The sequence below is a fragment of the Ochotona curzoniae genome, unplaced genomic scaffold (genome assembly GCF_017591425.1).
Source record: "Ochotona curzoniae isolate NIBS_2020 unplaced genomic scaffold, NIBS_Ocur_1.0 scaffold_2587, whole genome shotgun sequence".
Lineage (NCBI taxonomy): Eukaryota > Metazoa > Chordata > Mammalia > Lagomorpha > Ochotonidae > Ochotona > Ochotona curzoniae.
Genome location: NW_024467096.1, coordinates 1,700,653 through 1,728,448, shown reverse-complemented (window position 1 = coordinate 1,728,448; position 27,796 = coordinate 1,700,653). Strand labels below are relative to the sequence as shown.

The 27,796-nt window shown below is 46.2% G+C and overlaps 1 protein-coding gene across 1 annotated transcript; it reads left to right on the top strand.

Moving 5' to 3' along the window:
• The first annotated feature begins 6,463 nt into the window (after positions 1 to 6,463).
• Positions 6,464 to 26,590, top strand: ILDR1 (immunoglobulin like domain containing receptor 1). The gene is made up of 8 exons (XM_041002562.1): positions 6,464 to 6,476; positions 7,591 to 7,761; positions 8,899 to 9,048; positions 12,674 to 12,793; positions 13,054 to 13,200; positions 20,787 to 20,918; positions 21,134 to 22,008; positions 26,549 to 26,590. The coding sequence occupies exons 1-8, from the start codon at positions 6,464 to 6,466 to the stop codon at positions 26,588 to 26,590; spliced, it is 1,650 nt and encodes a 549-aa protein (XP_040858496.1).
• Positions 26,591 to 27,796: the final 1,206 nt, after the last annotated feature.

Sequence of the window (27,796 nt, the reverse complement as noted above, 5' to 3'; positions counted from 1 at the left end):
GCTTATTCCCTTTGACCCAGTAAACCCACTTTGAGAAATATATGTAACTGGGACAGGAGTATGTCTGAAGAGAAATGTATACTAAGATGTCCATTTAAGCAATCTATGCCACTTTTTTTTCTTTTTTGTAATAGTGAAAAATTAGAAGCGAACTTCCCATTCATTATGAAGATGCGTGTATAAGCTGTGGTTCATCCATGAAATGAATTTTCATGCAGCCACTGAAAAAATAAAGTCAGTATACACTGACAAAGTATAATGATATTTGATTTGAAGAAAAAACAAAGATGCAAGTTAATATGCATGATATGATTTTTAAAAGAACAGCATAGGGAATGTTGTGAAGTTCTCAATAGTGGTACCACTGAAGAGTGGAATTCATAATGAGCAAGAATAAAGTTTTACTTTATTGCTTAAAGCACAGTATCTATTACTTATTTTTACACTAGCAATCAAAAATGGAGAAAGAAAAAATTTCTACACAAAATTTTTTTTTAATTGTGAATGTCTCTTCAACTTGTGAATATTCCTCCAAGGGTTAATTCTCAACTATTTGGCAAACTTATTCTCTCCCCCCAAAATGGGATCAGATAATGGAAACCAGAGGAGGCTTTGGAATGGTTGAGTTCTAATTTAATCCTACTAATTTACTGGGCTTAACCCAGGCACCTAATCTGTAAGGATTATCCTCATGGATGGAAAGGAAATAAGTTTATCTCCTATGGTATTTTTTGCAACATTTAAATGTGATAACAGACAATAATATGTGCAATGCTGTATCTTACAACATAGCAAGTGCTCAGTAAGTAAGAGCTGCTCCTTGGACAAGGCATATGCTCAGGATCATTCAGTATTTAGGGCAGTATCTGAACTTGACTCCCAACCCATGCTTCCCAGCCTGTTTGCTCCCAACTCTATATCCGTTACCTCTCGTCCATGACTTGCTTCTAATCCCCAACTCACTCCTTTCATATTTGCACTGTTATCTCAGAAATGTTAACAAGCACTGATGGCAAACATACAGAGAGATAGCTTGCTTAGGACATAGACTCTGATATGATTGAATTGTGCGCTTTTTGCTAACCTGTCAAATGGAAGTGTGGAGGGTATGTATATGAAAAATACTCAGGAATGGAAGACAGCATCAACTCCACACAACTCCACATCAAGCCCTTCAACAGCCAAGACCATACTCTACCTTCCTGTCTACTACCTGCTTCTGAGCATGGCCTTTTTGTGGAAAGGAAAGGAAAACCCATATAAATACAATTCTTAATTTTCTTTTTAAATATACAAAGAAGACATACTGAATAAAAGGATATACCAGTATGGTCATGAATTTAGAATGGATGGCTTTGGTTATCAGAACATTCTACTTTCCCCCTCGTGTGTCCCTTCTAACTCTAGCTAGGACGGCAGTCCCCATTGGCACAGCACTGCTGCCTTGGAAAGTACCTCACGGCGGGAAACAGAGAGTCCCCTTTCCTGTCCCTCCTTCCCATGAGTTCTAAAAACTCATCCAAAGTTTTGCTTCTACCCTTAGGGGACAGATCTCCCCTGCCTTCCTCTTTCGTAGAGAAGACAAACTGGGAGTGGGTTTGCCAGGATACAAAACTGCAAAGCTTTCAACCCACTACCTCATTTTGGAAAGAGAAAATGAGATTATTGCGTTTGTTTTATTTGCGAATGTTTTGTTTAAGCCCTGGTCTCAGTTGATCTCAAGCCTTCCCTAGGCAGGATAAATAGGAATGATTGCAATGACAGCTAATGTCTCCCATGTGTGAGGCTGTTCACTAAGTGGGGAACATTTATTATCCTCACTGCTAACTAAAGAGGCAAGTTTTGTCATCGTGCCAATTTTGTATGGAAAGAAAAACTATAGTTTGGAAATAACTCCTAGGTCTTGGGCTGGTGTCTGAACTTAGGAGGTTGGACTACACTTTTCAAGAGAAAATGGCAAAGACAACAGGTGCCAATGAATTAGGGAGAAGGAAATTTAAAAATTACACCTGCCTAGTGCTGTGTGTGCTCACAGCACTTAGTACTACAGAGGGAAGGAAGGCTCAATAAAAGGAAGATGGGAGAACGTCGCCTTTGAGCTGGGGTATCTTGCTGTTTCCTTTCCCTCCCAATATGGAAAAAATCCTGCTTTGTGAGAATCTAGTGCCTGACTTCTTCTTGGGAAGATCAAGCTCGCCTGAAATTGTTTTTTTGGTATCAACAAAACTTCAGTCCTAAATCCCGACTAATACTTAGTATGTATGGTGATGCTGGGTGCCTGGGGCTGGATTTACCTTCTCAGAACTTTCTTTTTTTCTTTTCTTTCTTTTTTTAATTGGAATGTCAGATATACAGAGAGGAGGAGAAACAGAGAGGAAGATCTTCATCTGATGAGTTACTTCCCAAGTGGCTACAATGGCCAGAGCTGAACCAATCTGAAGCCAGGAGCCAGGAACCTCTTCTGGGTGTACCATACAAGTGCAGGGTCCCAAGGTTTTGAGTCATCCTTGACTGCTTTCCCAGGCCACAAGCAGGGAGCTGGATGGGAAGCAATGCCTCTGGGATTAGAACCAGCACCCATATGGCACAGGCAAGGCGAGGACTTTAGTTGCTAGGTGACCACACCGGGCACTATCTTCTCAGAACTTGTCCACATTGTTGAGAGGCCTGATATGCACTCTAGGGAATTTATGGGAACTAGAGACAAAGAATGCCTATCACGTATTGCACCATAGATGCTGGCAACAACTGAGATGGTCTCCCCCATCAGTGGGTACCTCTCATCCTGAGACTTCCCCACTCTCCCTGGATGGGCGTGACAGGGGCAGGTGGCGGTGAAGCTGAAGGTATAAGATATGTCATCAGAGCTCTGTAGAATGCTGTTTGCTTGGCAGACTCCTGGAGGGGACTGAGCTCTGCAGGCAGAATGTGGGAACCCAGTATATCTTAATCTGTGAAATTCATGTAACGGGTGAAATAGAAGACAGGATAAAAGAGGGCCCAGGGAAAAAAGCCTGTGCTGACGTTGGTAAGGGTGAGTCTTATCACCCCTTTGTGGTAGGTTCATAATAAGGACATTCAGCTAAGAGAAGCTAGGTGAACTTGACCATGGAGATAATCACTTATCTTCATTCCCCTCCTTAAGGGTGTCATATTCAGCAATCTTCAAAGCTACCCCAGAGCACCTGGCTCTGGCCAGATTCTCTTCCCTTCCTCTCTCAACCAAACCCAATGCTCCGTCTCTATACAAGTAATGTTGAGTCTTTGAATAGACTGCTATTTATGTCAAATTACCATTAACTAAAGACCACGGAGGTTCCTAGTCATGAGTCAGAATAGACTGCTGCCCAGATTTTTAAATTTATTTTATTTTTTATTGGAAAGTCAGATATACAGAGAGGAGGAGAGACAGAGAGGAAGATCTTCCATCCAATAATTCACTCCTTAAGTTGCTGCGATGGTCGGAGCTGAGCCAATCCAAAGCCAGGAGCCTCTTCTGGATCTCCCATGTGAATGCAGGGTCCTAGGCTTTGGGCCATTCTTGACTGCTTTCCTAGGCCACAGGCAGGGAGCTGGATGGGAAGCGGGGCCACCTGGACATGAACTAGTGCCCATATGGGATCCCAGCGCATGCAAGGCAAGGACTTTAGCTGCTAGGCTACTGTGCGAGGCTCACTACCCAGGTTTGAACTCTGGCTCACATATCATGCCCCTAAGAACAATCAATTGCAAGCTCTCATTAAGAACAACTAGACAGACTGACAAGAACACTGCTCATTGACAGACTCTTAGCTCTGAGCCTCTTAGAACATGAATGACCACATACACATTCCTTGCATTTTCCAAGCTTCACATTTTGGTTTGTTGTACCTGAAGCAGACCTAACTTGTCTCCTGTCTAGGTCACTTTTGGTGGTTAAAGGAAGATAGCTGCAAAGTGTTATATGAGCCTAAGATTCTGTGAAGGTCACCACCAATCAGTGTTTCCTCTCTATTCCAAATGGTAAGATTAGTTAGCAAAATAAGTCAGTGTGTGCAATGATATTCCATTCGTTGTCCAAAAAAAAAAAAAAAATTCCTCAGCTGTAGCTGCTTCTGGTGATTAGTTGTGTGGTGGATGAAGGCTATAAGGTCTATTGGAGGTCAATTCTGGGAAAAAGCAAAGTGACGGTGAGGGAGGAAGAACCAGAATAAAAAGTCAGATTGTGAGTAATCCATTTTAGGCTTGAGACACTGGTCATATTCTAGAATACCCCTGAAACTGGTAGGAGGAATTGCCACAGAGCACCACCCCTCCCAGCAACTGAGTCTGCCTACCTGGCACACACCAAGTCCATCACTGAAACCTGGAGAGTGGAAGAAATTCATTTGCAAAGCACAGAGCAAAAAGCCAGATGGTCACTGATGGGTTGATGACAGTGAATCCTGTGGTTCAAACTTAATCATGAATAACCTGTGACTGGTTTATGTGTGCGTCTCTGGTATGTTCACAGTGCACAGGGCCCTTTCTCTCATGGTCAGTGATGGGGGAAGCAGAATTTCCTTTGGGAAGACAATGGTGGGCTGTCTGCCTGGGTCTCGGATGGAATGGTTATTTGGTTTATCTGGGCCTGTATGTCCTTGAAAAACTCTTAGAATAGAAGTTCGTGTTGAGATGTTAACTGTTTTGCATCTGGTTTGTTCTCTCTGTCTCTCTCTGAAAAAATTTTTTATTAGAATTTGAAAGATAGAGTTATAACAGAAAGAGACAAAGATCTCCCATCCACTGGTTCATGCCCCAACTGATTGCAGTGGCCCAAGCTGGGCCCATCTAAAGGTAGGAAGCAAAAGTTTCTTCTGGATCTCCCACGTGGATGCAGGGGCCCACCCACTTGGACCATCTTCCATTGCTTTCCCAAGCACATTAGCAGAGAGCTGGATTGGAAGTGGAATAGCCAGTCCTCGAATTGGTGCCCATATGGGATACCAGCACCACAGGAGGAGACTTAGCCTGCTATGCCATGGTGCCAGCCCTATGGATTTGGTTTTACCCTCCACACTATTACTCTTTTTCAGTGAAGGCTCCAACAATTATCCATGAAGTAGAAGTAAACATGAGATTGCCATTTAGACCCCACCCCTACCACACCCATCTTTCCTCCCTGTCACCCACAAAGCCAGCAAAACCAGCTACCCTGTTTTCCTGTAGGTCCTCAGGTAGCTGCCTCCCTGGCCAGGATCTCAGCTTGCTCCTCTCCTGGGAAAGAAAAATTCCTCCTGCCCTCTTCCTGCGTGCCTCATGTGCTATCCTTACCTTATCCGTGAAGTCTTCTCAGGTCCCTCCTCTCCCCTAGCCTGCATAGAACACTTCTCCAGTGCGTCTGACACAGCCCAATGCTGGAGACACACTGGTTGTTGGGGGAAGTGGGGGGCCACAGCCCTTCTTGAGCAGCATTCCATTCTCTCTCCGTGGAAATGAGATAAGCAGTATAGGAGCCTATTAGAAGCTTCAGAGTATGGTTGTATGGAAGGCTGGAGGAATCTCCACTGGAAGGTGAAGAAAGATCCAGAATCATATGGCTCTAGCCATCAGGATTGACCTGCTGAGCTGTTCTGTGAAGGAATGACTCAGTCAATAAAAAGGTGACTACCCAAGAGCTGTGTTGGAGAACACCTCAGTTTGAACTTCTTTTTCCTTGATGTGTTAATGTGGAAAGAGGAAAGAGGACCCAACACTAACAGTTACAATGCAGTTAGGTGCCATGGACCCTGCCAAACTCTACAGTGGATGATTGCATTCTTGCAAGGATCTAATGAGGTTACCACAGTAGGTTTCCTCTTGTCTGTAGGGGGTAACTTTCTATCAAGGCTACCTTGTCTTCCTGCCAGTGAATGCCTGAAACCTTGAGTAGTACCAAAGCCTAAATGTTACATTTTCCCAGAAAGATATATATATATATATATACACACACACTCACACACAAACACATACACACAACATCCATATATCCAGTATATGTGGATATGAATATATATATATGGATATATGGATATTATATATATATACATATATCTCCAGTATATATGGAGCATGGCTACACTGCTCAAGGGAGGAGTCACAATTCCATTTGAGATAGGGCAGGGCAGCATACGATTTTTTTGGGTTTTTTTAGCATAAGGTGTTATGCTACTCAGAATGCCATACAGTTTAAAGCTTATTAACTGCTGCTATTTGGAATTTTCCAATGACTGTTTTCAGGCTGTGATTAACCATGGGTCACTGAAGTGGTGAAAAGCAAAGCTACAAGTAAGCAGTGCCACCCAACTCCAGTCATAGCCAAGGAACCAGAAGCTCTGAGAGAATCCATATCCTGCCCCATTGAACCCATTGTATCTGAGTCCAAAGCCTGTTGGTTTTATCTAGTCTTCATCAGTGGTTCTCCAAGCATGGTTCCTCAGAGGAAGAACATCAGCACCTCCTAAACATGTTTGAGGAATGTAAGCCTCTGGGCTTCCCCCAAGTCCTGCTGAATCAGAAACCCTTGGAACAGGGCACAACAATCTAGACTGTCACAAGCGTTGCAACTCTGAGTACTACTGCCTGAACTCCATGTCTCCCACAGGAGGACTCCCTTCAACTTGGCCTATAAAACCTACTAACCCAGGAATGTTCTAAGGTGCCATTTAGGTATAGATCCCTGACCTTACCAAAGTTTCAGCTGACATTTCTGTGCCACCTACTTTCTCATCAGTGCACACCCGGAGCTGTGGGCAGTGCCCATTGGCTTGGAGAGTAGTTAGAGGAACTTCTACAAAGTGAGTAACAACTCTCAACTCCTTCAACTCCTCCTTGATATACAGTTTGGAAAATTAAGTTAGAGACCAAATTGTGGTATCTTTCCAGAGCCTGCAGTGAACAAGCCCTTGGCATGCAGTGAGAAATGTACTACTTGTAACTGGTACAAGGTGCTTTGAGAAAAGTGGAGGCCCCACCCCAGACTTGACATTGGGTTGGGAGGGGTGAGGAAGGCAAGGGCTCAGCAGACCACCTATGGGATACAGAGTGAGTCACCTGGGGAGGGAAGAAGAGTGATGGTGGGTGATATGGACTGGTGCACTGGGCTGGGGGAGCCACACGGCGAGGAGTGGAAAAGGATCCTGATGTGGGAAGGACTGTTTTCAGGATGGCTCAAAGCTGGAGTGGGGCATGACATGAGGCAGCACACAAGAACAGAAGGTAGCTCAGAGGGCCTCATCAGCTGGGTATAGAGTTTGAACTTTATCTTTGAGGAAGCAGGAAACCATGTGCAGGGTAGAAAGGACATGGGAAACAGGTTCACTCCATTACAAATACAGGCTTATTTTCATACAGTCATTCTGTTGTTGGAGGTGTCATCACTGTTTGAGTACTACAGGTGCTGGGGAGCAGTTCTTTGGTCTTTCTGCATGCCTGCCCCAGGGTGCCGGGAGCCTGTTACACCTGCTTCCTGCCTAGGCTGCTTAACACTCCAGGCAGGAGGGCAAGCAGGATGTTTGGCTCTTTGCCTCATTTCTGTTGCTTCACGGCCAGAAGTGAGTCCCGTTCAGCATGTTCTTCTGTGCTTGGTTACAGGGTGTCTGTCCTTGCTGGTGACCGTGCAGCACACCGAGCGCTACGTCACTCTGTTTGCCTCCATCGTTCTGAAGTGCGACTACACCACCTCTGCCCAGCTCCAGGACGTGGTGGTGACTTGGCGCTTCAAGTCCTTCTGCAAGGATCCTATCTTCGACTACTACTCTGCCTGTGAGTGCCCATCCCCATCCTCCTTCTTGCTGGGTCCCAGGGTCTTCTGGGAAACTTTAGTGGTTGCAGTATAGGAACTCTTTAGGCTCACTGAAGCATAGCTTCAGAAGAAGCCACCAAGACCACCTGAAGCAGTTGTCTCATTTTATGGACAGGTAAACCAGGCTTAGGCTGATAAAAGCACTTGTTGGAGGTTTATACTCAAGTTTATGGTGTGCTTTTGGTCATAACTTGTTCTAAAAAGGCTCAAGGCAGCCCAAATCAAGTCCTTCCTTCTAGTGCTTTTCTGATCCCTTAGCAAATGCTGCTACTGCTGGGATCTTAGTGGTCCCTAGTGAAGAAAACTGCCTGCCCTCTGCCACCTTCCCTTCTGCAGCCAACCTTCCTAGCTGGTGGGTCAGCCCTCTGCTGCCTGAACACCCGCAGTGGCCGGAGTGCCTCACTGTCAACACACAACCCACGTGTACTTCCTCCTAAGTTTAGCCTGTCTTCCCATGCTGCAATAACTGTCCCACTCATGCCAGCCCACTGCTTGGAACCACAGCTCCTACCCCTACACCCCCTGCTCATTTTTGTCTTCTCTCCATGAGCAATGTAACCCAGAATCCACCATTAGCCCAGGACAATTCATCTTTTAGAAATTTGGAGCATAGAGGTAGATGGCTGGCTTGAAGGAAGGAAGTGAGTTTCCTGAGATGAGGCCAAGTAAGGAGGGAGGGACCAACATCACTCATTTTTGCCCTGGGGCCACTATCTCAGTATGATTGGAGTAGAACCACAAAACGGCCTGAGCCCCTGAGCCTCACGCTGCTCTAACAGACTCCTCTATAAATTGAGGCTTTGTTTCGTGTGTTTCTCTTAAAATCCCTGGGGTAGCGGGAAGGGAACAGAGAAGAAGGTAGCAGGCTTTGGCCATGGTGAGAGAACTCCAGAACCTGAGGGCAGGAAGGGTTATTTTTAAAATAAGACAAGGGAAGCTGGGATAAGACAGGGGATGCAGCTCCAACTTGGGAATAACAGGCTATTGGTCTAGAGTCTCATGGCTCACAGCTTTTCAGAGATTAGAATCTCAGGTTCAACCCTGGACCTGCAGAATCGGAAAGTTCAGCTAACTCTAGTGTGTCCACCTCTCTTCAGCATACCAGGCAGCCTTGTCTCTGGGCCAGGACCCATCGAATGACTGCAATGACAACCAACGGGAAGTTCGCATTGTGGCACAACGGCGAGGGCAGAATGAGCCTGTGCTGGGGGTGGATTACCGGCAACGCAAGATCACCATCCAGAACCGTGAGTGCGCGGGAGGGGAGGGGAGGACAGCAGCCTTGCTGGGCTGAGTCAGCAGGGGTTTCCCACTTTATGTCTGCTGTTTGCCTGCCTGAAGTCTGCTCGGCCATTGCCATTATTTTGAGAGAAGAGCCAGATCACACAGCGTGTGAGACCCTGGGAGTTGGTCTTTTGATCCGAGGGTGTCCTACAGCTTCAGCTTAAGAGATGGCAAGGTCTGGTCTCCTTTGTTTTCTCAAGATTGAGACTAAAGTATGCATCTAGTTCCTTTTATCCTTTCCATCAAGTTTGCACTCAGGACCTCCTAAAACCACCAATTCCCCTCTGGTCATATCTGATGTCCATCTAGAAAGAAACAGTGGTTTCTGAGTGGATAGCCACCATGAGGCCATTGTCCTCCTTTGATAGAGAAAAGACCAATAAGAAGTGTCAAGCGAGAGGCCAGTACATCTGTCCTTCCACTCACTGGCTGGGAGACCAGAGGCAAGTCAGTTATTTTCTCTGGCTTTTGTTTCTGCATCTGAAATATGAAGATTGTGTTATCTGCCTCCCCATCACCACATGTAGGACCTGTGTCTGATGCACATCTATTCTTTGTGCATGGTGCAGAATGTGATGGTGAGAGCCCTGGCTTGGCAGCCAGATTCAAGTGTGGGTCTATGCACTTGCAGATGAAAAATTTCTATACAATGGGAATTGCTAAAGTACCCATGTCATGGAGAATTAAGAGGACGAAGTGAAATGATAAGTGACAATCTTTAGGGAACAGTGAATGTGGAGTGAATGTTAGCCCTCTACACTTTGGAATGCATGGGTTAGGTCCTCCTATTCCTATCTTGTAATCCAGGATTGGTGTGCTGGGTTATTGGCCCAGGATTCAGAGCCCCTTTTAGTAAGTTTTACATAGTGGGTTTATAGGTTGTGTTCCCACAGCTACAATATGATGCAGGGTAGATTGTTGTGGGGCCAGCACTGTGGCATAGTGGTTAAGCTGCCATTGCAATGCTAGCATTCCATGAGTGTGCCAGTTTGAGTCCCTGCCGTTGTACATCTGATCCAGCTCCCTGTTAATGCAATGGGGAAAGAAAAGCAGCAAAAGATGCTCAAAGTGCTTGGGCCCTCGCTCCCACTTGAGAAACCCAGAAGACAATCCTGGCTCCTGGTTACAGATTGGCCCAACTCTGGTTGTTACAGTAGAATGAGCCAACAGATGGGAGAGCTCTCTCCCTCTTGTTCTCTGTCTCTGTTTTTCCTGCTCTCTTTTTGTAACTCTGCCTTTCAAATAAATAAATTTGGTTTTCAAAAAAGACAGATCAATAATAGGGAGCCACTTTAACAATGATACCCAATTTGGTGTGTAATACTTAGACCTGAATTGTTGACACTCAGCCTCTGATTCCCCCAGCCAATCCTTGAAGTGCTTGGCCTTAGAAATCACTAATCAGGGCCTAGTATGGTCGAGCGACTAAAGTCTTTGTCTTGAATGCACCGGGATCCCATGTGGACGCCAGTTCTAATTCCTGCAGCTCCACTTCCCATTAAGCTCCCTGCTTGTGGCCTGGGAAAGTAGTCAAGGACGGCCCAAAGCCTTGGGAGACCCAGAAGAGGCTCCAGGCTCCTGACTTTGAATTGCACAACTCCAGTTGTTGCGGCTGTTTGGGGAGTGAATCAGCAGATGTAAGATCTTCCTCTCTGTTTCTCCTCCTCTCTGTATATCTGACTTTCCAATAAAAATAAAATAAATCTTTAAAAATTTGTGTATTTGTTTGAAAGGCAGAATGATGCAGAGGGAGAGAAAGACATGCTCTTCTATCTACTGGTTCACTCCCCAAATGTCTGCAGTGGCTGGAGCGGGGTTGGTCTGAAGTCAGGAGCCAGGAGCTTCTTCCAGGTCCCTCACATGGGTGGAAACACCCAAGCACTTGGATCATCTTCTTGCTGCTTTTGCAGGTGTGTTATCAAGGAGGTGGATGGGAACTGGAGCAACCGGTACTCAAATCGGTACCCATATGGGTTGCTGGCCTTACAGGTACACTTCAGTTAAATATTCTCCTCTTGAGAGGTACGTTTTCTGTGTGCTCTTTTCTTTAATTTTTGAGTTGTACCTTCTACTACCGTCATGTCCAACAGCATTGGGTCAAATCCTGCCCCATCTCACTCTTACAGGAAGACAGTGTTTCACATTGGTTAATGTTTCTACATTCAGAAACCCTATTCTCTGACACTTTGATAGCTGTGTTTGTATCATTTGAGATGGCCTTGTGAGAGCCTTTCCTTCATCATTTAAAACATGAACATATCTGAATACCTTTATAACTCTGGCAACCACAAAATATTCTTTATGTCACCAATGAAAATTAGGTCAGCTTACAGTTTATATCAAGCTTTAAGGGGAACTTTCTTCCTAGGCACTGTGCTCATTCTTCCGAGTCTGGAGTAAATTTGTTTCTAGGAAACGTAGTGGGTTTGGAAAATTGCGAGTAGGAAAATAGCACAGAGATTGACATAGAAAGAGAAGGCAGAGTTAGCTCTCTTGTCGTGTGACCTTGCATTTTTGTTTCATTCTCTTCATAAGTATATCTTGGCAAGCACAAAAGAACAAATTGCTGATGAAACCATTGACAAGCCAGGAGCAAGTATATAATGCTTAGCTGTTTAGGAATTTGAGGATGTCCCCGGAATGCGCTGTGGGTAAGATAGCAGGTCCAGTCGTGGCCTGGAGACCTGGGGCTGTGCTGCAGCCTCTGACTGAGTTTACACCTCACCCAGGACAGAGACGATCCCCTTCCTCTTAAGATTCCCCACATTGCCAGGCATAGCATCGGCTCTCAGAAGCTCTTCATGGAGCATTTGTCAAACCTGCTAAGTTTGAACACGTGTGTTAACCATTACGATCTTTTTTCAAGTTTTATGTATATGAATCTTTTTTTAAAAAGATCCGTTTATTTATTGAAAGGCAAAGTGATGGAGAGAAACAGAGACAGAGGCAGGGAGAAGAATCTTCCATTTATTAGTTGAATCCTCAAATGGCTGCAACGGCTGGCACTGGGCCCAGCTGACGCCAGGATTTCCACATGGATGACAAGGACCCAAGTACTTGGCCCATCTTCCACTGCTTTTTTGGGAACATTAACAGGGAAAGGGATCAAAAGCAGAGAAGCTTTAAGAAATTAAGGAAGGAAGGGAGGAGAGAAGGAAGGAGGGGGAGAGAGATTTTGGGACCTTTATGTGATACTTCTTACGTTCTAGTGGTTATAACTGAGTTATTTGTCTGTCCTAAAAGAAGGTGGGAAGCAATGACTTTGGACAGATGGCTGCCTGTATGGTGAGAAGTTCTGTGACCATAGGAGAAGTGTGTTTGACACCCAAAGTGCTCTGGGAGTCGGCTAGAATTTCCATCTTACTCATGTGTGAGATTGTGGTAGCAATTAAATGAAGCAAAAAATTTAAGAGTACCAAGTGGAACTCAATAAATTGTCCATTCTGCCATAATTGTACTGTTGGATAAAGAGGAAAAGGAGCTTTCTCTGAAGTACCATGGTTCTTCTCAGGATGTAGATGAATAATGCTGGGGGCTTGTAGCAACCTGGAATCAGAATCACTGGTACTTTCTTTCCCTGTTCTGTAGGAGCTGACCTTGTGATTAATGAAGTGATGTGGTGGGACCACGGAGTGTATTATTGCACCATTGAAGCTCCAGGAGACACATCAGGAGACCCAGATAAGGAGGTGAAGCTCATTGTCCTGCGTAAGTGCTGTTGGAATCTTCCATTTGTTCACCCCATTGCCATAACATGATCACAAGGAAAAAACAATAGCAAAAAACCCCACAACATCAGATCATGAACTGCTGAAGTTTCCTCCTTGAAGTTCATTATTTTTTTGCTTGTATATTGTCTGACATTAACCTGTAGGTCAAGAGTTATGTACTAGACCTCTAGAATGTAAGACCTGGATGCGTTCCTTGTTCATCTTCAGCTTGCCCATGCCCGGATTCTCCCCCTACAGACTGGCTGACTGTGATCTTCATCATCCTGGGTGCCATCCTCCTCCTGATACTGATTGGTGTGTGCTGGTGCCAGTGCTGCCCTCAGTATTGCTGCTGCTATATCCGTTGCCCCTGTTGTCCCACCCGCTGCTGCTGCCCTGAGGAAGGTGAGAGAGAGCATGGTATTAGGGCCCTAAGTCCCAAGCAGATTGACTTCCAATGCCAAGGGCATGGTTTTTCCAGGTCCTCTTTCCAGGTTTGCCTAGGTCGTGAAAATGATATTGGAGACACTAAAGAACCACATAGAAGGTAGCAGATATAAGGACTTCTACCTGTCTACCTTCTAGGCTGCTTAAAGCCTCCTTCAGATAGCTCCACCTGTTGCTGCTGTTTTCTTAATAGTGCTGATAGACTCATGCTTTGGTCTTTGATTACTGACCTGACTTGGGTCTTTAGTGGTTAGGGACTGGTTTTATTGAAATAATGAGAATACCACTTGTTTTACAAACACTTAAATTTTATGCTGCACTCAGGAGCCACTCAATATAAAAGCTAAAAAATATATATTTATTTTGGAGACAGAGTTACAGAAAGAGAGAGATCTTCCATCCATGGTTCGTTCCCCAAATGGCCACAACAACTAGATCTGGGTCATACTGAAGCAAAGCCAGGAGCTTCTAGTTTTCCCACATGAGTGCAGGAGTCCAGTCACTTGAGCCATCTTCCAATGATTTTCCAGATATGTTAGCAAGGAGGTGGATCATAAATTAAACATCTGGGACATGAACTAATGATAATATGGATTATTGGTGTGGCAGGCAGTAACTTTACCCATTGTGACATAATACCAACCACTCAATACAACACTGTTGACATCAGGTGTGTGTCTGTTGGGGGAAAGGGGATTGCCCTACACACCAAGCAATTCTCCAATAGGCACTGAAGGAGTATTTTGAATTTTAGCTCAGATCTAATACTATCTGGAGCCAGCACCAGGGCATAGTAAGCTAAACTTCTGCCTGCAACACTAGCATCCCATTTGGGTATGAGTTCCTGTCCCGGCTGCCTCACTTCCAATTCAGCTCCCTGTGTATGTCCTGGGAAGTAGTAGAGGATGGCTCAAGTCTTTGGGTCCTTGCACCTATGTGGGAGCACTCTATATGGGAGACCTGGAGAAAGCTTCTGACTCTTAGCTTCAGATAGGCTCAACTCCATCCAATAAGGCCATTTGCACAGCAAATGGAAGACATTTTTCTGTCTGTCTATCTCCTCTCTAGAACTCTGTCTTTTAAATAAAAATAAAATAAATCTTTAAAAAAATTCTGACACTCTCTCTTTGAAATTAGTATTAGATCTCATAGGTTGAGGGCCAAGACCCACAGACTGTCTCCACTTCAGATGCCAATCACTAGTAGTAGGTGGTCATTACAGGTAGGTTCTGACGAACTAACTGTGGTACTCTAGTTCTCACAACTGCCTCCTCAGTTTAATTTGCTGGAGTGTACTCATTTGTTACACAGGCTATTTTAAAGGAGACCCCATGAACAGCCAAATGAGGCAGTATGCAGGGCAGGGTAGGCAGGAAGAAGTCTGGAGCCTCGAGGCCTTCCCAAGGTGCACCACACTCAACATCTGCACACATTCAGCTACCAGGCAGCTCCTTGAACCTAAGTTTTTGAGAGGCTTCATGGGATGAGTATCATTAGTGAAAACTATGGGTCTTTAGTGATCACCTCAGCCTTCAGTCCCAGGAAACTAGAAGGCGGGGATGAAAGGTCTGATCTTCTCGTACTTAACCTTCCTAAGGACCAGCCCCAGCCCCAAAGTTGCCTGGATGCAGGCAGCAGTCCATGAATGCATTAGGCCTGAAGAGAGAGACATCAAGGACACTGTGGAGATGCTACAGGTTTTAGAAGCTGTGTGCCAGAAACCAGGGGCAGGGACCACATGTGTGTTTCTCATTCTATTACAACATCACAGCACTTTTTAGAGGTGACATAAAAAGAACAGAACAGATGAGAAATGTGCCAGAGTAATAGATCTCAGACTAAAGCTTGCCTTACTAGAACACAGAGGGCTTATTCCAACAGAATTGCCCCCCGCCTTCGGAGGCTCTGACTTAGCTGGCTTAGGGTGTTGGGGCCTAAGAACTTGCATTTCTGAAACATTTTTACATCATGCGATGCTGTCAGTCCAGGGACCACACTTTGAGAGCTCTTATGTTATCGAGTGGAAGATCTTTCTGTGGGTATGATCTTTGCTTGGACTTAAAACCAATCCTTTAGAGCAGAACTGTAACACTTCCCAAAATAATTTGGCTGCAGAATACATGGTAAAAGCAAAAGAAAACACATTACAATAAAGATCTTTTCTTAGGAAATTCATGGAGTAAAATCAGTTGCCTTAAATGGAAAACGCTTTTATGTTTTGTTGGGAAAGGACTACATTATAGGCTATTTGGGAAATTCAGGAAAATGTCGACTAATCTGAGCACCCAGAGAAAGCCATTCTTTTCATCTTGGTCCACTTGGGGAAAAAAAACCAGAAAACAAAACAAACAAACAAACAAAAAAAACCCACTGTTTTTCAAAAGGAATTTCCTGTGAAGCTAGAAACAAAACTTCCTCCTTAAGAAGGTCAGCGGTCTGCGTCTGGTTTCAGGTTGTACTCTGAAGTTGCCATGTTACAGGAAAGGAGAACTACCTGTTGTTAGACACCTACTGTGTGCAGACCCTTTGCATATATTTCCTCACTGAGGCTTGCCAACAACCCTTGAAGGCAGATATCATCCCTGTTGAAAAGACAAGGAAACTACAAGACAAGCCACACAGTTAGTAAATGGCAGCATTCCATCTGCAGAGCTGAATCCACACTAATCTGGCTTAAAAGTATCTGTATTGCCTGCAGCAGGAGCTTCCCCAGCTCTGTGGGGCAATCTCTATGGGACTGACCGAGCTAGTGTGAGCTCCTTCAAGAGGGACTATGAGGGGCCTCCCAGAGAAGGACCCTGGAGAGGTCCCTGTCCCTGGAGCAATAACAGGTAGGATAAGAGGATGAGAATCCACTGGATGCCACCATAGAACTCCTAGTGCATGGGGTACCACACTCTGGCAAGACTGGGGACAAACGTAGCACAAATCAGAATTGTGCTCAGAATCAGATGTCCTGGGAGAAAATGGCTTCTCCCAAGAGCAAATGTGCAGTTCACAGTCAATGATCGCTGGACCGGAGCTGCTGGAATCACTTGCCAAGTGAGTCATGAGTGTAAACTGTCCTGTGTGAGTGATAGGAGGAATTACTTGAAGGAGTAGGAATTCTTAAGGAAAACCCATGGCATAACCCTAAGCAGAATATAAGCAACCAGCCAAGGTCAATAGCGGTGAGTAAAACGAAGTATCAAAAAATGAGGTGATGACTTGCCTCAGAAATGGAGGGGTAGGTAGCCTGACCTCTGAAGAGTCAAAGGAAGTCATTAAGATGTTAAGGATCCATACGGTGTAAGGGAGGAAGCTGAGCAAGTTCACTACGGCATGCCGTGATTTCGGTAAATCAGAGTGCTAGACCCAGAAGTGAAACATCAAGATGGAGATCAGCGATTTCAACTTTTGCAACCACAGCCCACCTTTCCAGCTTGCTGCCACTTTCCAGGATGGGAGAGGAGAAAAACGAAAATAACATTGTATATTACTAAGCCTTGGTAATCCATTTAATACTAGTAAACTTAAACATGAATCGATCAAAATCCAACTTTCTTGTTCCCATGAGGTCTGGAGAAGCAGCTTTCAGCCTGAGCCCTCCTCCCCAGAGAGCCTGTGGGCATAGCCCACAGCAGGCCACAAGTCACACAGAGGTTCTTCCCCTCCCCCCACAGCTAAGGAATGTGAAGGCCAGTTGACTCTCCCACCATGACACAGGGCTTGTTAGAAGTGGGCCTTCCTCACTGTACATGTAGGGCTAGTATTTGTCCTAAAGAAAGATGTGGTCAGCCAAAAGTTCATGAGGAAGGGAAGGCAGAAGTGAGGGTGTTGAATCTGTTGCTGTGAAGAGGGAATTTGTGTTGAAAATGTCAATCAAGGAAGTCCTATTAGGATATGGGGTGGGTTACTTGAGTTCAATTGTTTGGGGCCAGAAGCATCTGATAGTGGTTCCCTAATGTCCAAATGGCAAGAGTTCACAGGGGGAAGGGATTCTAGGAAACTCCTGAGGATGTCACCAAAATGACTGGCCAGACATGTCACAAGGGATTGGTACTTTCAGAAAAAGTGAAAGTGAGTTACTGAGCATGAGTCAAGAGGAAAAGGATGAGTTCCTGAGAGCGGTGATGGGTTGACAAGAAAGGGTAACAAATTGTGGGCAAGTGAAATTGGCACAAGTTCCAGATGGTGATGCATGCAGGCCAGGCAAGACTCTGAAAGCAGACAAGATGTCATTACAGTCACAGGATGTGCCCTAGGCTTTGCTCAAAGATGAGTATTAACATGTTGTTGGTGGTTTAGTCTCCCTTTGTGCTTTCATCTCTTCCTATGGGAGTGAAGGTGGAAGAAGTAACTTGTAGCCTCAGGAGTCATTACCTGTTGTCTTCACTATGCACTGAGCATTTTGCATCTACTACATTATTTCATCTCAGCATCTGAGGGCGTAGCTATTATTATCATCAGTTCATAGATTGGGCTCAAAAACTCGATGTCACACAGCTAGTACATGCTGGGATTTCAGGTTGAAGTCCCACCTAAAGCTCAGAGACCCATCCCTGAGGGCCATATTTATCGAATATTGTTGAGAATCCCCATCAATCAACTTCAAGTTGATGCCATTGAACTCAAGGAGATTGCCAAAGCAATTGCTGAAGATGGGACAAAGACCTATTTCTTCCTAAATGGCTGTAACAACCAGGGCTGTGCCAGCTGAAGCTAGAGGCCAGGAACTTCATCTTGGTCTCCCACCTAGACGCAGGAACCCAAGCACTTGGACCATCTTCTGCTTTTCCCAGGCCATTAGCAGGGAGCAGGGAGTTGGATTGGAAGTAGAGCAGCTGGAACTCAAACCCTTGCCCATAGGGGATGTCAGTGTCACAGGCTGTGGCCTTACCCACTATGCCACATCCCCAGCCCCAGATGGCAGCTTGTTTTAACCTGCTACACCATAACACTGGCCCCAGGGATCTGTATTTTTAACAAGCTCCATACAGATAACTGGGGTAGACTGTACTCCCCTGACTTTCAGAAATCATGTATTGGGAATCTAAGGAAACATCATGACTTTTTCCATGCTGCTCACATGTATTGTCTGTCTGATCCCCAGAGGAGCAGCCACTATCCCTGATCATTGAGACATCCTGTGGGACTATTTCTGGGGGCAGAATTGGAAAATAGAAACTTAGAGGCTGTGTGTCTTCCATGTCATTGGTTCTAGTACAGCAAGGAAATGAAGGACCCTGAGGAAGCGTCTGTAAAGACTAAGAAGGGAACATTCAGGTTCATTCTAGAAAATTCAGGAAAAAATGACAGAAAAGCTAATGGGAGATCTGGATGGGGATTGCTATTGAGTTATCTTTACAGGGGATCCTATCAATGAAAAAAAAAAGTCATTTGCAAATAAGGAGGATGCCCAACTTACACTTTTAGTTTTACCATGTATTTTGTAGCCAAATGACTTTAGGAAATGGTATAGCTCTTAGAGTCTAAAGAAAGACCACATAGAGAACAGGATCTTCAGCTCCCTCTTTCTTTCCCCTAACCATAGATTTTCAAAGTGTGGCCCCCTCAGACCAGCAACAGCACATCACTTGAGAGCGTTTTAGAAATACATATTCTTGGGCCCCACCCCGGACCAAATGAGTCAGAATCTGAAGGGCGAGGGCTGGCAATTCTGCTTGAATAATGAACCCTATGTAATAAAGCTTCCCTAAAGCCTTCCAAAGAACTACTGGGACACAGGAATAAGATAGCTGAGGCTGTGGTGCCATGTGAAGAAGCCAGGGTCCAGTAAGAGGGGCAGGGGCTTCTCTACTTGGTGGAATCCTCAGTCTCCAGCCCTCCAAGAGAGACCTGGGATTGCAGAAGGGATAGTATTGAACTGTAGATCAAAGTTGGAGGTGTCCTGGGAAGGACTGTGTGGCTTCCTCAGAGAAAGAGAGGAGTCATTGGGACCTGAGGATGTGGCACAGAGTGTCAGCCTGGGGGCCAGACAGAACCTGCTGATGTCCTATTTCTGCCCACTCTGACCATGGCCACTGAGCCAAACTTCCTCATGGGAGTCCCCGCTGGAAGAGACCACCCAGAGGATGAGGTAACTTCTGTGGAGCCACTGGCAAACAGAACACTAGCTTGGTGTTGGTGACCAGCAGGAGGAGCTGGGGCAGGCGTGCAGAACCTGTGGATTTGGCTTGAGAGCAGCTGGCGACTGGTAGTTGACATGAAGGTATGGAAGCCGTGGGAGCTGCTGTAGATCAGCTTTGGATTCTCTGCAGGCTAGGCTGTGACACCCCCATCCATTTTCTGGCTGGAGCTCAAGACCATTCTGGGGGCGCTGCTGCAACCACTTTTGTTGTATTGTCAATCTGTCACACAGGTGGTCCCTTCACTGCTGCTGGCCTTGGCCAACTCCTTAACCTTGTCTTGCTGGATGCAGAATGCCTGATTCCTCTCCCTTCCTTCCTGTGCCAGGAAACAGCATCAGGCACAGCCCTGCTTAGGGTTGGCCACAGGACGCTGGGGAAGAGAGAAGGGTGTGGAGTCCAGGGTCAAGGGCCTGTCATTCATAGCCCACGGCAGGTACTTCCTGTGCTTAACCATGCAAGTGCATTTCCTACATGCATGGATAACCAGAAACCTTAGGAGTCATGTGGTGCTTGGCCACAGGGACCTCAAAATAGAAATTCATGAACAAAAACAAATAAATGCTTTTGTTTTTAATTTGCACTCCCTTGGGGGGTGTTGTATGCGTTAGACTGGCTGCACCTAGGGGACAGCGGTGACATTTCCATGGACCCTTGTATTCGTGTTATATGTGATTTTCTTTGCCATGAAAGGAATTGATATTTCCCTTTCTCCTTCCTTTTCCCCACTCCCTTTAGAGATTCCCCTGCTTAGGGAAAGCCCCAACATGTAGTGTGATGAGAAGAGTAGAAAGGATCCACTGGAATTCATTTCAGCTTCTTGCATGCCCCTGCCTTCCTCCTTTGGTGACCTTCTTATCCAGGGCTGGAGCACCTGCTAGAAACACTCTTGGTGGAGTAGTTCTGTCCATTGGCTTCAGCACTGTACCCTTCTCTTCTCTTGCTCTAAGCACCCAGCCCTGAGCTTGTCTGGCATTGAGTGCCCCAGCCCCTGTCTCACAGCCTCCTCAAAGCCTTTTGTACCAGCACCTTCTGTTTCCAGCCTGTGGCCTCTGGCGTTGTTGGCCTGGACCGCGAGGTATCATTGCCTTCTGGGATCCATGTGTCTATCTATGTGATTTTGGTGGCCTTGGGAATACGCAGGATGATGCAAAGGTTTTGAGGCCCTGAAATCAGGTCTTATGAAACGCTCTTCATGCGGCACAGGAGTGGCGCTCTTGCATACTGGCCCTTTATTTGCAGCACTTTGCCAGGATGAAGGTTATTCTGCTGCTCCTTTCAATCCTATTCCCATCTGAGATAAGTGGCTTGGAGGAGAGAGGCTAGCCTCTTGCAAGAGGGCTGGACGGAGAGAAGTGAAGTGGGGTGGGGGCATACCCTAGGCTGAGGGTCTGCATTTGTGCTTCTTCCCTGCAGTCCTGGCCCGCCACCGCTACCTGAAGCAGGCTCGGGCTCTAGGTCCTCAGATGATGGACAAACCCCTGTCCTGGGGGGCGGACAGGAGCTCCCAGGTGTCATCTTACCCAATGCACCCGCTGCTGCAGCGAGGTAAACTTTGCCAGAGATCTGGGATCGGGGGCCGGGGGAGGGCAAGAGCATGATGGGCTGTACTGCCACCTCCATGACCAACATGGTCCTCCTGGTAGAAAAACAGGAGCAAGCAGAAGTAAGCTGACAACCAGCATGTTGATGTCTCTGTCCCAGGGGCCACGTTTGGGGGGCCAGCAGCAATTCTGCATGATCTGTTCTGTGTTTCTGTTCAGATTTGTCCTTCCAGTCCAGCCTCCCACAGATGCCAATGACCCAGGCCCCCACACACCCTTCTGTCAACAACAGTGTTCTGGAATATCTGGAGAAAGAGCTGCGGAACTTCCACCCGGCCCAGCCTCTGCCTCCTGACACCAAGGCCAGACTTGCACCCCCATGCAGCCTGCTGTCCTCGTTGGGCTCCGAGGTGGTGGAACGCAGAGTCATCCACCTGCCCCCACTGATCAGGGAGGTGCCATCTTCTCGGGCAGCCAGCGATTCCTCACGCCAGCAGTGGCTCAGCCCTGTTGCCTCCAGACCCTGGGATCTCAGGGAGGGAAGACAGCACCATAACTCTGATTTCCATCAGGAGCCCCAGTACTGCAGCCCAAGGCCCAGGGGGAGGCAAAGAAGAGAGCTGGATTACCCTCGGAGTGTAAGGCACCCAGGCCCCAGACCCTGGTCCGATGGGGACAGCCTCAGCGATGGCCAGTCGTCCTGGGAAGCCCATCGGAGACCCAGCCGGCCCCCTCTCCGCAGCCACCGAGACTGGGACTGGGACCGGGACTGGAACCGGGATCGGGACCGGGACCGGGAGCGGCAGCGACCCCGCAGGTCCAGCTCCTTGCACAAAAACAGCCAAAGGCGCGGTAGACGCAGGCCCCGCAGCTACTCCCCTCCTCTGCCCTCCGACCTCAGCTCCTGGAGCTCAGAAGAGGAGGAGAAGGAGCGGCCCCCAAGCTGGGGCACCCACAGCCGCCATCGCCCTCGCCCTCGCTGCCGTCGCTCGCTCTCCCCACCCTGGCCGGAGGAGAAGCCGCCCAGCTACAGCTCACTGGATGACACTCCAGGCAAGAATGGCAGGCAAAGAGGGAGTGTGGAGAGGCGCTCGGTGAGCCTGGGCATCCCACTGAGGGTCGGGCGGGGGGCTGAGACTCCTGCCTGTGTGGGACCAATCCCCCCCCCCCATCTAACCCAGCAAGTGAGCAAGAAAGGAACTTAGTGGAGGCTGCTAGCGGGGCTTCTGGCAAAGGGGAAATCAGGCGCTTTGCGGGTAGTAGAGCTGGGACTTGAGGGCAGCCCTGCCCTTCACGGCTCTGTCTCCTGCCCCAGCTGCCTTGCTCTACTTAGTAACCTATTTCCATACTCAAAATTAGAACAGGCAGCCCGACAGGACGAATCAGCACGCATAGCTCTGGTGAGGTGCCTGTGAGGGTGAGGCTCTTGGAGATGACCCTGGAAAGAGCCACTCAAGTGATGAAAACGTTAGCAAGGAGCTGGATCAGAAGTAGAACAGCCAGGAGTTGACCCAGAGCCCATAGAGGATGCGGGCACTGCAGGCAGTGGTTTTACTTCTGATGTCACAGGGTGGGCTCTTGTGCTTTTGTTTGTTTGTTTTTATAGTTTGTGTTATATCGTAATTTATTTCTTCCTGAACACTTACTTTAGCATTCAGTTGGTGTTTTTAATTCTTTTTTGTTACTTATTATTATTATTTTATTTTGATGATCTTTGCATAGTTGATTAGGGTGTAAAGGGTAATTTTGTTTTTTAAAAGATTAAAACTTGTGAAAGATTTGTTTCTTTTAAGGTTTATTTTTTTAAAAGATTTATTTTATTTTTATTGGAAAGTCAGATATAAAGAGAGGGGGAGAGACAGAGATGAAGATCTTCCATCCGATGATTCATTCCGCAAGATGTTTTAACGGCCAGAGCTGTGCCAATCTGAAGCCAGGAGCCCGGAACTTCTTCTGGGTCTCTCATGTGGGTGCAGGGTCCCAAGGATTTGGGCCGACCTCGATTGCTTTCCCAAGCCATAAGCAGGGAGCTGGGACATAAACTGGCACCCATATGGGATTAGAACCGGCACCCATATGGGAATCCCAGTGTGTTCCGGGCGAGGGACTTTAGCTGCTAGATCACTGTGCCAGGCCCAAGGTTGATTTATTCTTTAGCGATTTATTTTTATTTGAAGGCAGGGTCACAGAATGAGGGAGAGACAGAGAAAGAGTTTCCATCCACTGGTTCATTCTCCAACTGGCCAGAAAAGCTGGAGCTGGGCTGATACAAAGCCAGGAGTCTCCTACAGGTCTCCCACATAGGCGCAGGGGCCCAAGGACTTGAGCCATTTTCTGCTGCTTTCCCAGGCTGTTAGCAGGAAGATGAGTTGGAAGAGGAGTAGCAGAAGAGGAACTGGTACCCATATGGGATGCCGGTGCAGCAGGTGTAAGCTTAGCCTTTCCCCTGACCAGTAAAACTATTTCATAAACAATCCACCAGTGCACTGGTCACGATTTGCTGCCTCTGCTCAAAATCATTACTGAATGTCCCAGACCCACCTTCGAAGCTGCCCATGAAAATCCCTTCTCCATGGCCAAATCCTTTGACTTATGTAGCAATCAGTCAAAGGCTGTTCTCTCAGCAGACTGTGCAGGGAGTCCACAGGGTGAGGGGTACTGAAAGAATTGCCCTGGCTTGCCAGCTTGGAAGATGGTGCTTTTCATTTGGAAGTAGGTGTTCTGCTTGGAGTCTTCTGAAGCCAGCCAGGCCCAGAGGACTTTGTAAGGGGCAGTGATAGTCTAGCATCCTCTGTTTCTCAGCTAGCTGAGACCCAGAGCAGCAATGGTGCATATTGAGATGGTATGGAGCTGTGGCTCTCAGGGGTGCTGCATCTTGGCTAACCGTGCCAGCCCTGTGACGGGTATAGTGTCAACCCGAGATGGAGCACCTGTCACTTCCATCAAACCAGGGAGGAAGAAAACACAGAATCAGCGCAAGCTGGGACAACTGCCCTCGCTTTACTCCTACAGTAGCCAAATCACATCTCTTCATTTGAACAACAACGAAATATACTGTTCAAATCAGTTTGGAGCCTGCAATCCAAACCCTGTGTTCTCCTAAGTCATTTTTCCCTTTATTTAAGTATATGGCTTCTAGTAGGAACAATTTATAAAAGGAACAGCAGTTGGCGGGAGGTCAGGGAGGAGGTGTCTTTCTGGTTCCTGTTGTATTTGATCCTCATATCAACCTCGGGAAACTCAGAGAAGTCAATTTATGTGTCCAAAACCACACAGCCCGTAGGCAGGGGAGCCACAGTTTGAAAATAACTCTCTAAACCATCTGCTTTTTCTCCTTAACTTCATGCTGCCTCCTTGGAGAAAAATGTTGAAGCTGGCCTTGTGGTATAGTGGGTTCAGCTGTCACCTACAAACTCTGGCATCTCGTATGGATGCTGGTTTCTGTTCAAGCCGCTTTACTTCTAATTCAACTCTCTGCTAATGTGCCTGAGAAAAAAGCAGAAGGTGGCCCAAGTTCTAGGGACCCTGCACCCATGTGGGAACCCTGGAGCCGTGTGGGCTCCTGGCTTTAGCCTGGCCCAGCCCCAGCTGTTGCAGCCATCTGGGAGTGAACCAGCAAATAGATGATCTCTCTGTGTCTCTATCTCTATCTCTCCCCCTCTCTCTGTAAGTCTACCTATTAGGAAATACATATTTTGCTTAAAGCAACCTCAGGCAATGATCATATTTTTCTGAGGTCTTATTTCTTCCTCACTTATTTTAGCACTGAGATGTATACAATAACAATTCTCTCACTCCTCCCTCTCTCACACATACGTCATATTTTCAATTAGAAATAAACTGAGCATCAAAGGTTTGTTTGCAAGTTTGAAAAGCCTCTCAAAGAGTCATTGCTTTACTTCAGCATATCCAGCTATCCATTCCTGTTCCAGCGGGGACCAGAAACCCAGGTCAAAGCTTGACCTGGCAGTTTGGTTAGTTCGAAGGATACAGGGGTTTAATTTGTTTGTAGCTTGAAATTGAAATGCCTTCCATGGGACAGAATGTCTCTATGGTCATAGTCTTTCCCTTCCCACTCTCCTTACCAGTTACTTTCCCAATCTGAAGTCACTACAGCTTGCAGTCAAGTTCAAACATCATGATGTCAGTGGACCACTAGATGGGGATCTTCTGCCATAGATCTTTGAAGTGTGTGCGTTTCCTCTTTGAGACTCCACTTTGGGGCCTTCTGCATTAGAACTGTGGCATGCTTTTCTTTCTTTTTACAAAAGATTTAGTCAAAAGAATTCCCTGAGTATTTTATGAAGGACGAGTTAAGCAAAAAGTGTTTGGGGTCCCATGGAAACTTCTTTCCGAGTAATGTATTCAGTAATAACAAAGTCTTTCATGTGGATGAGCTCATAGACACTTGAAATTGGTCAGGAATATTCTCTGCTCAGTGCCCACGAGAACATGGATGTTGCATGGAGTTTATTAAGAGACCCGCCATACACACACTCCCAGTCTAAGGTGAGATAGCCTCGCTTCAAGGGTTAAAGATCTTTTTTATTTTACTGACACTATAACCTCAGTTCTATGCAAAGCAGCACTTGAAGCTTTAATTCTAGTTGTTGTTCACTGAGTGGCCTCCTTCAACTCAATTGCCTTTTTTTCCAATCCTGCTGTGTTGGATTGGACTTTACAAGGCATTTCCGGCTTGTTCCAAACTTGGCCTGTAAACTTTCCTTTCTCTCTAACTCAAATTTTCCATAGTGATTTCCATTTTTTTCAATACCTGCCCCCATGACTTTTTGATTTAACAACAATAAAAAAGTTATTTAGATTTTTAAAAAGTCTTTCCATAAAATGTTTACTCCTTGATCCTGTCTATGTTTTCCTTGAGTGAGCTCTGGACATTCCCTGTTTTGTGATTTTCCTTGGTGGTCAGAGACTATTTGGGAATCATGTCTCCTAGAACTTATTCTTCTGATAAATTAGAAGCAGAGGTTTTCAAAGTTACAATGGGAATATCCATACATATGAGATGCATCGCCTACAATACATAGTTAGGGAAATGGGAAATGTAAACTGTATTCCTTATCTTCACTGAACAAGTGGGACAAATCTAAACACCAAGTGGAGTAGCTTCTAAAGAAAAGTTATTAAGTTTGATTTAAAAGAGGTAATCAGTGATCTTGGGAAAAACAATGAAGTCCAGTGAAATGCTAAGGTATGATGTTGATGTTTCCAGAAAAGGGCTGGGAAGAAGTAAAAGGCTCGAGAGAGCATAGCTAAGAAAAAGACGCCTGGATCAGTCACGTCCTCATAGAAGAATGGCACAAAGCGTCAAATGATGAAAACAGTCTTTTTTTTTTTTAAGTCTGGAGACTTACAGATGTTTTTAAAAAGAGCTAGAGTGAATAAGACTAAAAACTTTTCAGAATTTGATGGCTATAGAGAGGTTGCAAAGAAGAGATGCAAAAGTTTGAGGAAGAGTCTGGCTCTGTGAAGAGTTAAGAAATATTGTGTAGCTTCTGATCTCCCATCCCAGCAAGCCTGCAGTTACCTTGGGCTTGTGACAACCCTCCAGTGTGTAGTAGATGCTGGCTCCTGGCTAACTGTGTTGTGTGTATTTGTGTGTATTCTATTCCTCAGGAGAGAGAAAGCTCCCGTAGTGGAAGAAGTGTGATCATTTAGTCACCTGGCCTGGCACTGCTTCCTGTGGCTACTTCACAGCTCTCCCATGTCACATCTGGGACCTCAACTTTCCAGCTGACAGAAGAACACCTGAAAGTCCGTATCTAACAATTTTGGATTCGATCCTGAGAATCAAACAGCTGAAGCCCAAAAGCAAGAGCTTGAGGAATGAGTGACCGTAGTGGTAGCCTTGGTCCACACTCTCTGCGCATAGTCTGACTTGTAATGGATTTTAGCAGAGTTATGATCCTTCAGGAGCTCGGTAGCCTGAGCCTTTAATTGAGTCCCATGGCTCAGGAATGTCGAAGAAACTGAGCATGTTCTCCAGAAATGGGCACACCTTTGGCGGGGTGGAGGGCAGGGGCTGGAGGAAAATTATCCTGGGAAGCCATCTTCCTCTTGTATTATCTTGAGCATCCCTCTTGGTTAAGCATCCGCCATGCCAGGTCCTCAGTGCTCCTGAGGCCCCAGTGAGAGGTGGCACAGGAATACTCCTGCCATGTGCCCTGGACTGGGCTATTTATTGGAAGTGCACAGAATTAAGAAATAGTTTTGCACCAGCCTTACTCCTGCCCTGTTTCCCTCCTGTTCTCCTCCCTCTCCATCGTCTAACTTATGTTTTCTTAAATATTATGTATTCATTTAAAAAGACACTTTATAAATGCTTCTTAGGAACAACATAGTGTAAATGTAATTAAAAAAAAAAAGACATCAGACATATTTGCTTTGCTACTCGAGTGTATCTGCTTGGATGAATCCTCCTTCTTCCCTAAAGTGCCGAGAAGAGCCAGGACCATCTGGGTAGCTCTGCTGGCACCGTGCAGCCTTTCAGAGCAGAGAATTCCCAGTCACATCCAGGCAGCTCTTGGCACCCCCAAGGTTTTGGAGAAAAGGGCTGTGCTCTCTGTAGTAACAGGCTCCACCACTCCTCCTGTGGGCTGCAGCCCCTTTGGTGGCTGCATGCATCCATTTATACCTGAGATGAATCCTCCCTGAATAGAGGTGTGTGTTTGTATGTGTTCTTGAGCTGTGTTCTCATGTGTATGGCCTGAAGTTCTAGTTAAATCCCCCTGACATATTCATCCTCCCGCCCTCTGCCTTATTAATTTAATCACATGGTCAATGCCCATAATAGACAAATGTTTCTTTCAGGTTTTCAATACCTATAGTAAGGAGTTTTAAATGGGCAAAACGGGAAAAAAATAC